The 16,148-nt window shown below is 35.8% G+C and overlaps 1 protein-coding gene across 1 annotated transcript in view; it reads right to left on the bottom strand.

Moving 5' to 3' along the window:
- Positions 1-9,235, bottom strand: part of DLC1 (DLC1 Rho GTPase activating protein) — a 356,326-nt gene extending 347,091 nt beyond the window's left edge. Inside the window, exon 1 of the mRNA XM_063076558.1 lies at positions 8,213-9,235. Within this exon, the coding sequence (XP_062932628.1) occupies positions 8,213-9,235 (1,023 nt within the window). The remainder of the gene's footprint in view (positions 1-8,212) is intronic.
- Between the last annotated feature and the right edge of the window lie 6,913 nt (positions 9,236-16,148).

Below are 16,148 nucleotides of genomic sequence, written 5' to 3'. Positions count from 1 at the left end.
CCTCAAATTTTGGCTAAAAAATTTGGATTGTTCTAGTTGCTGTACTATATAGAAGTTTGGTCATATTTTCCATCTTTTTTAATGTTCATAGCAACCTTGTGAGGTAGAGACTTGTCTCCATTTTTCAGGGGGATGTGTGAGCCTCTCAAAGGTTGAATAGCAGCCCCCAATTTAGGCTGTGTTTTTTCCCCTCATTATGGCTTATGCTCTTGGCTAGAAAGTCAATCTCAGACCAAGCCATTCATTTTCTAGACCAAATAATGCTGCTGTTTCAACATTTTTAAACCTCTGGGTTAATTTTTAATGTACATAAAAAGCACTAAAACCTTTTGAAGTTTCACTGGCTCAAAAAATAGAACCTAAAAATTGAAGAGGTTCATTAATCGCTAGTTTTATTCCTATGCCAGTGTAGAAATAGAACTGAAAAAAGAGTAAAAGTGTACTTTCCTATTTGCTTATATTTCCTTTGAAAATTATGAGGTTATCTCTAAAATAGCACTATAATTTTCTTTACAGTTAGAAAATTTTGTGTGGAATAGAGATCTTGTTGATAGCAAGGGATAAGCACCTTATTTCTAAGAACATGAGCCAGAAAACGAACAGATTCTATTGGCATCATTGTGTTTGGTGCCCAGATAAAAGAGGCAAGGGCTCTGTTATGTAGATTGTGCCAGTTATCCCAACTTTTGTGGATACTGGCATTTCTTCAAGGGAGGCAGCCAAAACCTTTGGTGGTTTTGTTAGTATTAAAAGATTAATAAGTCCGTCTTGGTTTATAGCAACAGCAATCCACGAGGAAGAAACTAAATCAGTTTCACCATTACGATAGCCTCTAATGCGCAATTGGCTCTGAAATAACCATTCATTATTTAAAATAACATCATATAAGTGTATTAATTCTTGCTCCAATAAAAGCTAATGTTAGGTTAATGTAAACTTATTAATGGTCTTGTTAATAACTAACGTAAATTTGCAATTTGGGTCCAAGTCACTAATTGGATCAGAGGCCTGTCACACATCATAACTACTTTTTAAAATAACATCTGGAACAAGAAATGTTCAGATCTGATTGCTCTTATTCAGAGTATATATACAAGGGTCTTCAAAAAGTTTGTAGAAAAATAGAATTGAAAGATAACATGAATCTTTCCATGAACTTTTCGAAGTACCTGTGTGTGTGTGTGTGTGTGTGTGTGTGTGTGTGTGTGTGTCTTAAAGGCATCTGGTAGCAAATCTTTCTACATTATGCAGTTTCCATAATAGAAATTAAAAAGAAATTTACTATTGCTTGACACTCTAAACAAATGTCCCTCAGTCTCCCCAATAATTTCTCTTTCAGTCTCTAACTCTGTTATGCCTCTCATCTCCACTTCCTCCATCCCCAACTTTCTCAAAGTGACATTAACCAGGAAAGGTATAGAAATTCTAGATCAGTGGCCTCTAACATGCTTGACTACATACTCCTCAGCAAGCATGCATATGTGACCAACTGATAAACTATAACACATATACTTTTGTATTAATATACTATACATATTATAATAAACATAAAAATTAAATAAATGATAAAATATATATGAATGGATAATCTAACATTTTTCTCTTCAACACCCACCCTTGCCCACTGGAGACAACTGATTATATTCTAAATGAGATTTACTACTCACAGATTGTTATCTAACCAATCGGTTACAATGAATTTGTTTTGTGGCAGAGTGTAATCATGATGTTAAACTTGCTGGTTGCCTCAGAGATCCAGATTTTACGTGGTTCCTTTCTCTTCTTCCCTTATGCCCTGTTTTAGCCTGGAACTAGCAGGGAGAGCAGAAGACATCACAGTGTAAAGTATGAGATATCTGGTCCATAATTTTTGTTGTATGGCTTAATTTCTTCTGCATCATTCTAACTGGGCTCTTGACATCTGGTATCATCTTCTGAAAACAAATCCTTTACCATAAAAAACACTTTCTTTCTTTTAAGCATTTATGAACAGGTTCTAAGCACTGGTGTGGATGCTACAGACACAAGATTACACAACTACCCTCAGTGAGTTTACGTTTTAGTTGGCAATGGTGGAATCAATTGAATTTCAATGAATTTGTTATTCATTACACATTATACATAAGAATTATGGTAGGAATATATACTTATATTAGGAATAAGCATCTATGTAGGGTGTAGAGAGAATGGAGTAACTAACTTGGCTAAGGAAATTGGGAAAATCCCCCCAAAAGTGAAAACATTTGAGGATCTTGAAATATGAGCATCTCGGGGCTTCACCTTTGGCCTGGTAAAGATATAGCCCAGGAAGTCTGGCTCTAGTCATAAGAGTGCCTGATGTAAAATGATAACAATGATTGACACCTCCACCTGCTCTGCAATCGCTGGAGTCAAGTTCATGTTCCCTGTCTCCTTGTTAAACTTCTGCTGGTGATAATCATATCATCACGTTGGAATAGAATCTATTTCCAGCTTGCTACAAATCCGCATTTTGTCAAGGTCTTATATTTTCGTGTTCTTTGAACTGACCAATATTTCTTTTGGTATCCTATTTTAGCCTATCCTACTCTCTCTCATGATCTGTGTCTCTGTTACTTGCATTGCTTCATGTTGTAATGAACTCTGCTATGTGGCCCGCCATGGTGTACTAAGCACAGAAAACAGGGCCTAGGATACTGAAAATCCTCAATATTTATTATTGATTGATTTTACCAGACACTATACCCAATGTTTTCCTTTATCATGTAATTAAATGTTTCTGCATTTCTAGTTGGTTTTATATTTGTTATGAGGCAAGATATTTGAGCCCCAAATATCTGCAAGTATGTTTTTGGCTTTCTAGGTGTTTATAAGGCAAAAGTCAGTTTAAATGTCATGAAATTCACGTGATTGTTTTCAGTGGCCTAACTAACAAAGCTCAAAATGAGCTACTTACAAAGCTACCAGCTTTACTTGGGGCACAAACTCAGCTAAAAAGATGCTGGAAAAAAACTGTCACAGGAACATGTTGTCTGACTACACACCAACTACCCACTTAGTAACAACTTTTCATTGCATACTCTAAACCTTGATCTAGGGAAACAAAATTTAAAATCTTAAAATAGGATTGAAGAAATACAATCTGCTCATCAGTCCTGCGTCTTTAAAACCCATGTAAACTTGGTATAAAATCATACTGTTCTTATACATTTATCTGCAGAGCTACATAGACTTGCCCTGTTCTACAATCCTTCCACCCTCTGTTAACTGATACAAGGCTTATTCACAAAGTCTAAGTATTCCACTAGTCCTTGCTTTCATTCAACATGTCTTGCTACATCAGCTTGGTGTCCTGGCTTAATCAGGTTTTGTTTTTTATTTCCTTTTTCTTCACTTTTATATTCTTCTAACCAGACTCCTACTTTGGTCCATTCCATTTTCTGCATAATTTACTCTTCTTTATGTTACCCATTGGTCAATGTCACCCTCCCCTTGCTACAAGGCTACCATATCAGCGATAGAAAGGAAAGAGAAGGCCACTTCAGGCATGGATGTGCTTTTACCAAATTTATACATATTTTAAAACAGGGTAAGGAGAAAACATTTGATTTTTATCAGTCATAGCTAATTAATGTGTTATATTTTCCACAGATTAAAAGTACTGTATGTACACTGTAGTATTTTGCTCCTAGATAGTTTTTCTATGAACTAGTGTAATATTTGATCAACATCAGTTCAATAATATAAAATAATTTCTTAACATGAAAAGGTACTCTATAGTGTGAATTAAAACACCAAATATTTATACAGAACACCACAGAATATATACAGCCTGGTTGTTCCTTTTATGACATGCCATGATATCTTGGAGTATATTTACGTTACGTTAGGGTGTTATTGCTCAATATGTTTAAGTTATGAGTTATCCCCCAATATAAATTTCCCTTTTCTTCTTTGATAATAAAATTTTTAGCAGGCACATGCTTTCCCAGAATGCAGACTCTCCAATTCTCAGCATTCTTATTACTAGGTGTGGCCATGCAACTAAGGTCTAGCCCAGGAAGTTTCAGATAAAAACAAGTGCACACCTTGTGCATCCTGCCTCTCCCCAGGAGTGGGGCTACCCCTGCAGCCCACGACACAGTGAGGGCTCAAAAGGGCAGAGCAGTTAGACCAAAGGGGCCCGAGGTTCTGAAAACATCAAGCCTACATGTGAGGCCAGGATTGTTCATACCCACCTATTGTGTGTGTGTGTGTGTGTGTGTGTGTGTGAGAGAGAGAGAGAGAGAGAGAGAGAGAGAGAGAGAGAGAGAGAGAGAGAGAGAGAGAGAGAGAGAGACAAAGACACTGGCTTTCTGTGATCCTAGCCAAATTTATCACCTAACTAATACAGGTTGATAAAATAAGACCTTAAAATTAGTTCATTGTTGGAATGTGAGGCTGTGCAATTAGCAATGTGCAATTAGGTGTCTTCTCAAAGTTCAGCTGATTTTTGCAATATCTTTTGGAGTTTATTTTGCTTGGTAATATTGATTATTCCTTGTCTTATGTGAGCAAATAAAAATATGTTCATGTATTTATGTAATTATAATAGTTTTTCAAAAATTTGGGAAATACTTAAATAGTCTTTATAGAAGACTGAATTTTGTACTCTTTAATTAGTAAACCACCATCAAGAACAAAGACACTAGTTCTTTAAGAAAAAAGTCTAACCTCAAGTCTTTCCCTACATACTTTCCGTCTTCACATCTCATTTGGTTTAAAGAGACCACTTCTTAGACTGTCTCTCTCTTCCAGACTTCTTCAGAATCTGTCTCAGAATTGCTTTTAACCAACCTCAGGGACGCAGCCAGGCCCTGCGAGCACTGGTTATGTGCCACACAACCTTGCGGCTCATCACTAATGTCTGCTCACAATCCGTTTGGCTTTCCTTTGATTTTGGTGGCTTCAATTTCATTACATAATTCACGATATTTAGGGGAATTACTAGCGTAAAAGGTCAATATTTACATATACAACAAATGCAGTCCTCTCTAATTGAGACTCCTAATAAATATATGCGTGGCTATCCTGGATCTGAAATGCCTTTGGAAAACAAGAAAAAATAAGTCATGCAAAACAATGAACGCCTGCCAAGACTTACAGGTTTCAAGGACTAAGAGTCATGGGTAGCTTAATGTCAGGGATACATTCTAAGAAATGCGTCTTTGGTCTATGTCCTCTTTGTGAATATCATAGAGTGTACTCACACAAATCTACATGCTATAGCCCATTACACTTCTAAGTTATATAGTATAACAATTATAATCTTATGGCACCGCTATAGTACTTGCAGTCCGTAGTTGACTGAAGCATCATTATGTAGCACACGACTATAATATATATGTAAAGTACAATGATATCTCTAGAGCACTATTTCAGTACATTCTGAGGATCACTCTTATAAACCCTATTTTATTATTTATTTTCCAAGTCTTAGAACCCTGATTATATCCTGACAAAAGAAATCTGGGCTCATAAATTTAATGAAGGATTTGGTTCACTCATGTGAACACCAGATAATGAGCTGATTAAAGGTTTCTAACCAAAATTATATTAGCTTATATTCTATTTCACTTTTCCAAGATCTCATCTTACAGCTATCATCATGGCTGACAAACAATTTTCAAGATATAGATATTTAAAGCAAACTCTTTCCAGTATTTATCACCTCCAGTATCATGTCCTACTGATATGACAATGTGGCTCACCTGTCCCTCCAAAAAGCTTAGCTTGTTTAAATTAGTTGCACTGACATTAGGAATCAAGTAGTTCTGGACCTCTTCTTGGTATTTTGAAAAACTTTATAAATATTTATTTTTATTTAATAAAAGCAATATAATCATAACAATGATATAGATAAAGGGTTGTTTTGTGCCACGCAGAAAATGCTTTTAATAGCTTATATATTTAATATTTTATTTTATTCTTCCATTCACTGCATGCATTTCACCCACAATTCTATCACCTTTTATAAAAATCATATAGGGTAGAAAGTGAAAATCCTCTTCTTCTATCCTTTTAACTTCATTCATTTAAAGTGACTGCTACTGATAATTTTGTGCCTATTTAGCCAGGATTTTGCATATACTTACTCAGTCATATGGAGAGGTTTATTCTCCTGCCTATATTTACATATATGTTTTGGATATGTTATACAGATTGGTCTGTCACTGTTTTTTTTCAGATGCATGATATCATGAGCATTTTTAAAATTTAGAGCACTTGGATCTCATACCCTCCTTTTAGTGGCTGCATAGCATTCCATACTATTGATGGAAACTTAGGCTGTTTCCCTTTTTATAGTAACATGCAATGTAAAAATGAACATCTCTGTACATCTTTTTATAAATGTGTTTTATTATTTCTTTTGGTAAAGTTCTAAAATGGCTAATTGTCAATTCAAAGGTATTTTAATACTTATTCAGTAACAAAAAATAACAATGACAAATAAAATAACAAAAATTCCTACACATTTTAGTTCTAGGTGATTCTCCCATAACCATGCTTTTCTAGAGTAAATTCTGAACCTAAAATTTTGCATTTAATCTGTTTGTTACAAGGCATCCCAAATGGGTGTAGAGTCAACGTAAATATTCCACCAGAGAATGCCACAACACTTTAGAATGATGAAATGCTTAAAATAGAAATTTAAGTTCAAACTTGTAAATGAGATATAATTACAGCTCTCAAAAAGCAGCCATGCTATAGTGTCATGTCCAAGAGTAATTCTTTCCAGCATTCCTAGTATTGATATAAATGTCCAAGTGGTGAGCGCATGTTTCTGGAATGTTTAATGTTTCTGTCAGCAGTTGGGCAGGATTTGTCTTCTTTTAGGGGAGCTCTGTCATAGGTCAGTTAATACTATGTCATTATTGCATTCCCTCCCACAGTTTCGATAGATTATATGGAAATTTCTGAAAAAGTTATCTGAACACTCCAATCATAACAACTTTACGGGGCATTATTAACATTCTAATACAACCTTTGTAAGAAAGGGAGAGTTTGCCAGATGCACAGAATGCTCTGTTGGCATGTAGCTTGATCACTGATTTTTGCTGTAAAGTTTTGACTTCATTTATACCAACTCATGACACGTTACTGATCTAGTTTGTTAACAGAACCACTATTTAAGCAAACCAGATTTCTTCACCACGAAGAGAGCTGAAGATATTTTTCTCGTTGTAGATAGACAGCCCCAGTTGAACAGGACTAAGAACATTAGTTTTGTGTCTTGGAGAATTGCAATTATAGATTAATATTATATCAAGAGAGGGGCAAGGAGGTGTGTTTTAATTGTTGCTCAAAAGTGTCCAATCTGCAGGGTTCCTTCAATGCCGATGGCCATGTGGCATTTATAGGAAAAGAAATTGTATTTGGACTTATATCAGGATGATAGAGGAGTAAGTTTTTGGAAGAACTTTGTAGGAATCCAAAAGATAAGACAAGGTTTGGTCATGAGTTCACTAGCTAAACCGTAACTCATCTAGCACCCTCCCAAGTGTTGCTTCTCTCACTTGGAAACCTCTTAGAGGATCATGGCATCTCCAGAATTAGTCAAAGAGCCCTTGGCACCAAAAACAATTCCAGTTATTGGCCCTTTTTGGTCAAGAGTTGAAGAAAAGTCATTGTAAGAAACAGAGACTGTGATGTGACAAGATATCATTTAAAATAGCATCAGCACATTTTGTGGGAGGGGGTACTGCTGCCTTTGTATATGTAAAGGAGTTATTTTCAATATGCGATTTCTACCACTTTTATTATGATAAGATACACTTTTTGAAGGAAAAGGGAAACAGGTCCAAATAAATGATATTAAATAAAAAGTACCATGACTTTCTCAAAATTAGAGATTACTCTTCAGAAGGCCCTGAGCTGCATAATTAGGAGGTACCCAGTGGCTATTTAATTCCAACTAAACAAAGTGATATCAATCCTGTCTTCAACAGTTTCAAAATAAACTAAAAATTTACACATCATTATAAATATTATTAGTAAAATGGATAGATTATGGTATTTTAATTTTTACATATTTTGATGGTGTCACCAAGTGGACAGTTTTTAAATTATGCAGTTGCATTACAGGGCAAAAGAAACATCTACGTATCTCTTGAATTCAAGCGAAATAATAAGTGATGAAAACAAGAATATTTACAAGATTTCAAAAGCCAGATCATCTGTGCATGTGTCTTACCTTTCTTCTGCGCAGTCTGACTTGGTTATTTGCAGGTTCCTGCGTGGCCAGACTCTCCTCTAAGTGTAAACACTGCATGTGGTCTCCTTCATTGATCTCTGGGGGACTTTTGTTTTGATGTTCTGAGAAGCCACTCTTCTCCAGGTCATTTTCAGCTAACATTCCACTGGGGCAGGAAGGAGGCTGCAGAACACAGCTTCCAAAATCTGCTTTTAATAATGGCAGTCCTCTGTCTGTACAAGCAATAGCCAAGAACTCATCTTGTACTACACTGCAGGTGTTTCTTTCATGTTCCTCTTCAGGGAAGTCAGGTTTCCTTCGTTGCTGAGCAATTACGGCAGTATGAAGCAATTGCTTCTCAGGTACAATGTCTTTCACATTCAAAGTATCGAATGAATTTACTTGGGGTGCATCTTTTATTTCACTTACGCTCATATTGTTACAAAGCTCCAGGCTTTTATTTAGAGTGTTAACAACTTTTCTCTCCCCACTTTCTTCTGCCAGTGCTAAATCAGCTTTACCAGCCACTCCCCAGGAGTTATAAGAATCTTGCTTACTTTCCATGATGGGCAGTGTATTTACTAAGGAGCCTGCTCCTTTGACACTATGCTGGCTTGATGTTTTACACCCTTGGGTAGTTAAAATCTGTTTATCATCTGTAAGATATAGATCAGAATCTGTATCCTCATCAGAAACATGCACGAGTGTTTCTGTGCTGGCCTCCAGAGACAGAAACTGATCTTCACCTTCATGGCTGTCATTTTCATCCACCTCCTTTGAAACGTGACCCATTGGCCTTCCAGGAAAATCTCTCAGCTCTGATCCATGACAGCAGTCTGGTAGTGAAACACACTTCTCTTTGCGGTCCACATTTAGAGTTGCATCTTTTTCCATTCTTGCCTGCAAGCTGTCAGCTACTAGTCCATGATGACATGCTGTGTTATAATCATCACAATTAAAAGGTTGTCCCATCCATCGGGTCACGTGTTCTTCCCAGCTTCTCTTTCTGATAGCTACAGACATGTCATCATAGTTTAACAACAGACAGAGAGATACATTCCATATGAGGCTAAGGGAGGTGGAACTTGATGAAAGATTATTTCAAATTCATGGATCAAAGGAGAGAGTGAGTTTTGTCATTTCACCACCTATTAAAAAATTTTAAAAATATACAGTTATAAATACATTTCTAAAGCCAAAATACATCTTGGAAAAGAGAGCACTTAAACTGTCCTATGAAAGTGGAGGTAAGAGACTTTATAAAACTTCTATTTAATAGCTTTAATAGTGCTATTTCTTTAAGAAGCAGCCTAATATTAGAAGAAAATTTATACATTTAATATTTTTGGTCAAAAACCATCAGCAATACTTTTAAAGGCAGTTAGATTGGTTTATTAATGAATAAAGATATAAATATCAAACATTTAAAACTCCATTAAGAAAATATTTGGATTGCAAGACTCAATAAAAATCTCTGGAAGAAAATTGTCGTCCTAGCTTGCCTACGTAACCTGATTTATTTTTGTATTTGCTCTTTGGTTTGAATTGCAACAAATCCACTTGGGCTACAGAGACACATGTATAATGTATTGGTGTGTGAAAGAGCTAATACCAATCCCAAATGACCAGGATGTATTTACTCCAGGGAGTGACTAAGAAACACAGAATAAACCAGTTTAGCTCATATTAACACACAATTCACGGGTAAGAAAGCATAACACACACTATCTACATTGCCTTAGGATAAATACATCTGTATATGCATCCTATGACAGCTACCACTAGCTAGCAAGTTAATATTGTTGAGACTTAGAGAAGTTAAATAACTTGCCCAAAGTTATACATCTAGGAAGCGAGCCTGGCTTCAAACTAGGTCTTGGTTCTATGGCCCAGTCTCAGATAGTCAACAAACTTTATTGCCTGAATGGAATTATGAGATTCCACCTTTATTCCTTCCCACCATATTTCTCTAGTCTGGATAAACTCTAAACTCTCATGCAGGAAGTGAACCAAAAATAAGATTTGGGCATGATAAAACGATTAGGACTACTATTTAAAAATTTGGAGTCTCATTCTCTCTGTTTATTTCTGTTAAAATTTGGCCATAAAAACTTAATAAACAAGAAAATCATGCGTAAGATAAGGTCAGAATATAAACACATTTCAGGTATCCATGCTTTTGTTTTGAATTATTTAAACACTTAGTTAAAGGAAACAAGTTCTACCAATGTAAACCCAACCTTATAAAAAAGACTAAACCAAACATTGTCCTGCAATGAAACCAAATTTTTGGACTGTAGAAAAAAAAAAATCCCATTCAAAGAGCAGATACTTTTAGTTTTTAGTGCACATAAGAACTGTCAGCACCTAACATGGATTGGCTTTTTGATTTCGGCCATAAACAAGATTAACTGCTGTACTGGTTTTGGATCACCTCAGTTTATTGAAAATGACTCTGACTCTCTACCAAAAATCTCAAGCTATCCTGACTAAGCACATGCCCAAAAGGTAAATATTCCCACCCTATAAAGACTGCTGAAGTTAAGGAATATACTAGAATTTTGATACCCCTGCCTGACCAAATGTCTTTCTGGATACTATTTGGTTCCCTCAAATGTCTGTGGCCATCTTCGAAAATGGTCAGCATTCACATTTTCCATCTTGGTATTCACTTTCCACTCAAAAGAAAATATAAAGTCTCTGAATTCCATGCATAAGTCATTATAGTGTGGGAGGCTACGGAAAGTGGAAAAAACGCACAGATGCAGGCCAGAAAATTTCTGCTTTCATGGGCAAATTTGGGTTGTAATAGGGTGGTTCTGTTTTAGATGCTTTCTTTTCTTTATTTTTATCCAGTGTAGAAAGAGCAGGCTAACTTAAGAAATGCCAAATGGTATTACTGTGTCATTCCTAAGCCACATTTACATTTCAGTTGAGCCTAAATACTGGTTTCATTTATTTTATTAAGGAGGGATGTAGTTTTACTAACTCCTTGAGGAAATGATTACACAAAAATTTGGCCTTTAAAATCTTACAATAATATTAATTAACCTATTTCATCCAGCCTTGACAAGAAGGTAAGTATTTCTATCAAGCCAATGGGAGATAGTTCAATAAGTCCTGAGACAATTTAACTGCAAAACGAGATTGCCAGTGAGATAGGTTTGATATTAATTCCTTCTGTTCTCATTTCTAATCTAGGTTCTTTGGACATTTCTAAACCATTCCTGTGAATGTACACTGTCTTCATTTTTAAGACATAAAATTTTCTAATTATCTTTATAGGCATCATCATTACATTTTGAGTGTCCATTCCATATGCTGTGGTCTGACTGAAATTTTTAAAAATTCATCTTTGTAAGATTTACAGTTAAATCTGCCTCCACAATTTAAAGGCTGGACAGAATATTAATAAATAAGAGCATTAGATTATCATCAATTGCATTTGAGCATACCGGCCTCATTTTCTAAATCACTTGAGTTGACTAGAATCTGTCCTGTAAGATAGAGAAAGACCTGGCTTTCCCTAAGAGCCACTTCTAACTACCTTATCTAAAATTACATTTCAAACCCCTGACTACTAATTTTGCAAATTTCCACTACATTACTTTTGTAATCCTATTCATGCCATTTCATTAAGAATGAGCTCAGCTGCTGAAGATTTGGATGGGGGATCTGGAAAAGTGTATGTCATTCCAGGGTGTTGATTTTATGAAGTGAATTTCCATGGGGATTTTTTACTTCTCAAATGCATGCATTCAAATATCACTGCATTAATACTACAAGAGAGTGTAGGCACTTCTAATTATGCAATGATTCTAGAAAATACTTATAAAATATCCAGATTTGCTTTCTGTGATATTAGTGTTAGGATGTTTAGATACAAAGTGATTTTGAACTTATTCTTTTGGGTTAATTAAGTAACACCTACTACTCCTTACATAAGCATTTAATTTACAGTGTATATTTTAAAATTAAACAAAATCGAATGTTACTGTATTTAAAAAAAGACAGAGACATTCTAGTTTGAGAAGCATTGACCTAAATTTGATATCAAATGATCATGCTCTACTTTGCACTTGCTTCTGAAATAAATGTATAGCTTTGAACTTGGCCTGCCAACTGTCCTTAGAAAAGAAGAGTCTGTTGATAATCACTACTGCTGATTCTACAGTCTGGGTGAGCAAGGCACAAATGAGCAGCTGCGTCTGAAATCAAGTGTGCACTACTTCAGAACTGGTGGTAGTCCAATCACGATGACTCTTCAAAAAGTTTATTTAGTACCCAATTGTTGGTAGACACTCTGCTAAAGATTGGAAATATACATCTAAGTAATATTTTCTACTTTTCCTATCACAACTTACAATTTTATGGGAGAAACTCATGTAAACAAGGATAATAAGTCCTACCAAGTCTATAATACCATTGATAGATATAGCAATATCATGAAAAGTTTAACACCAAGTAGGGGGTCATCAATTCCTTCCTTCCTTCCTTCCTTCCTTCCTTCCTTCCTTCCTTCCTTCCTTCCTTCCTTCCTTCCTTCCTTCCTTCCTTCCTCCCTCCCTCCCTCCCTCCCTCCCTCCCTCCCTCCCTCCCTCCCTCCCTCCCTCCCTCCCTCCCTCCCTCCCTCCCTCCCTCCCTCCCTCCCTCCCTCCCTCCCTCCCTCTTTCCTTTTTGTTTTTTCTTAATAGTGAACAGTGTTAGGGATGGTGAATATGTAAGGATTTGCAGAGGAAGAAACCTCTAACTCAGGTCTTCTGTGGTAAATTTTCAACCTCCACAACATCCAAGTCAAATGGGATCTGAAGTGGAGTTTCCTACTGAATGGAAGAAATCTTTATTTCTTTCTAGCTTCAGATTCTTACTATTCTAGAATAATTTCTTTGGAAAAGATAGCAGAGACAACAATAAACTCCAGAGAATTACTTAAAACTTGAAAACTCATTGGTCACCTTGCAGGGGAACCACAGTTTTCAGCAACATTTCAGAGAAAATTGAGGGAAGAAATTTTTCAAAGAAAGAAAATCCAGAAAATGCCTCAGAATTAATGACCAAGTCTTCAGATTGAAGGGAACCCATGAATATGTAGTGATACATGGAAGAAAAAATAGACCACACCAAGAAACATCATTGTGATATTTCAGAGTTTGGGAGATGAGCAAATGATCTTAAGTGTTATCACAGGCAGAAAAGAGATGATATATTAGGAATTAGAATTCAGAATAGCAATAGATTTCTCAAAAGGAACAGTGGAAATGAGATGACAGGCAAATATGCCTTCAAGACTTATGTCTACCTTAAAATTATACGAGGATCCTTAATGTTTTTTAATCTCTTCTCGAAAGCTACTGGAGAGATAGTTCCATCCCAATGAGAGAATAAACAAAGTGTTCTGAATGACATGGCAACCAGGACACCAGGAATTCAAAACAAATAACCAGAGAATGGAATTTCCAGGATGAAATTTGTGTAGCAAGTCTAGTGGGCAATCATTTCACATAAATCCTCAAGTTCTCTATGGGGGATTGCCAAGGGAAAAAAATGAGATAATCGATTATATATATATGACCCCACTGAGAGGAATTTTACAGTAAAGTCCGACAGTCTGGGTGGAAGAATTAGCAATCCTTACGTTGAATATTAGGGGAATCAATTATTAACTCCAGGAAGAACAGTTTTATAAAAAGAATATGTAATTGTACCAGGTTAAGCTATAAGGTTTTTTTATGTAGTCAAGATAATGCAAATAGTAAACAGTAACTAAAACTTAGGAAACAGCTATTTTCAGAACATAGGGTCTTATGAGCGGTGGGCTTAGGGTTGGTGATGAAAATAGTTTGAGAGAGCTAATTCCTCATTTTTTATGGGAGAAAGTTAACAGGGAATGTCTACAGTGGGGAAAAAATCAACAGTATAATCATATGTTTTAGAAATATGGAGGTAAATACCAGAAGAAATAGCTAAAAATAAAGTGTAATGATTTGCTTGAAATAGAAAAAAAATCTTATCTCTGATTCCCAGAAGTCAGGTTAAATAATAATCTAAATTTAATATGTTGTAGAGAAATAATTTTAAGATTAAGTTGATCCATAAATGACTGCAGCTTCTCCACATTACATCTGATGGGACCGAAGTACTCCTTTTGCCTCTTCCCCACTCACTGCACCATCGTCGCCTCATGACTACACAGACATCAGCCGCAAATCTTCAGCAAAGTAAATATGTCAGTTTGAATATTTATCTTGGGCCACCAATGTCTGTGCAGTTCTTCCTGAGAGTCTTAGGTGATTTCTTTCAGGGTTTCCTTTCTTCCCCTAGTTCTCCTGGGAAATTCACAACAGGCATTCTTGGTAAGTCTCTTAGCTCCACTCTTTCTAAAATGTTACCTGAACAGTAATTTAACCTACATAAAATAATATATACATAATATTAAATCAGTAAATGCATTCGAAAAGAGGAATTCTCCAATGCAGCATTCCCAAACTTTTCCTGCACACCTCGCTTACAGTGCTTGGAAGGATGGCAACTTTTTGGTTCATCCCATGTGGGTCTCCTGTTCTGTCCTTTTAGAGCACATTGACCCACAAGCACATACACATATATGTGCATGTGTGTGTACATATATACATAATAAATGCATAATTGATCTGGGCTGTTTTTAAACACCTTTACACACATCCTGAATATTTAATAAAAGGGACAATAAACACATAACAGTACTGCCACTTTCCCTTTCTTTTCCTACTTTTTTCTTGGATGGCTAGTTACTTTTAACTTTCTTTATGGTCTTTCTTCTTAATTATCCATCCCATGTTAAATTTCTAGGTCATGTTTTCCTCCTCCTACTGGTCTAAAGCACTTATACATATGTGCGTATGTGTGTGTGTGTGTGTGTGTGTGTGTGTATACATGGATGCAATAGCTACAACAAAGCATGTACTCAGTCACTGTATAAAGAGAAGATATAAGAGAAATAATCTTCTTTTAGTTAAAAGCGGGTGGTACTTCCTAAAATGCATTCTTGCAAGAATAGAGAATGAAAAACAAACAGAAAAGAACAGAGAATGCATCTGAACCAAGAAAAGAACACCTCTGCATTGGCACATTTTATTGCTATCCGGTAAGGGTCAGGTTGGTGAGATGGAGGCCCTGGGAATCTGAACATCCTGTAGTGATTTGAAATCTTAATGTATTTTAACCCACTCTTAGAGAGTCACATTTGTACACAGTCTGTGCTCCCCAAACACTTATTGAATTGAATTAGACAGTTAGAAAAGACAATCAATAACACACAATCACGCTTAATGCAGTTAAGAAACACACACAATTGCACTTAATGCAGTTCATCTAGTATGTGCTCAACTAATGCCAAATTAAATCTTCATTACAATGAGCATTTCTGGAGGCCAACATGTAAGTCATTTCCTTGATGAAACTGTCAAAGAACAAATTATCTACAAACTAAATTGTGCACATTTGAGCATCTTCTCACTGCCAACCAACTCAACAGAGGAATGAAGAGGAATGCTTTCCATTGCCAAATTGAAACGACATACGCAAGACGCTTAACAGCAAGAAAGCCTAGGGAAGTTATAATTTTTCTAATTCCTTTATATAAATGCATGAACAAATAACAAAAAACACCACATTTTTAAAAAGTATTTCTATGAGTCTAGCCAAGACAGCCAACATTTACTAAAAAAAATAACAGAAGTGCTTTTTCTTTAAAATATTCACACTATCTAATCCAAATTAGACAGGGTTAGAATAAGGCTGTGTGAGAGAGAAACCTTCAACAACACAATGCAAGAATTTATCTCCATATGATTTCATGCAGATTTCCTTTCTTTACTAGTAATCTGTGTCTTAATCCCTCACAAAATTATTATACATCTACCTTTGCATATTTTGTTTAATGTTGGAATTTACTCAT

The sequence above is a fragment of the Cynocephalus volans genome, chromosome 13 (assembly GCF_027409185.1).
Source record: "Cynocephalus volans isolate mCynVol1 chromosome 13, mCynVol1.pri, whole genome shotgun sequence".
NCBI lineage: Eukaryota > Metazoa > Chordata > Mammalia > Dermoptera > Cynocephalidae > Cynocephalus > Cynocephalus volans.
This window is presented reverse-complemented; position numbering and strand designations above follow the sequence as displayed.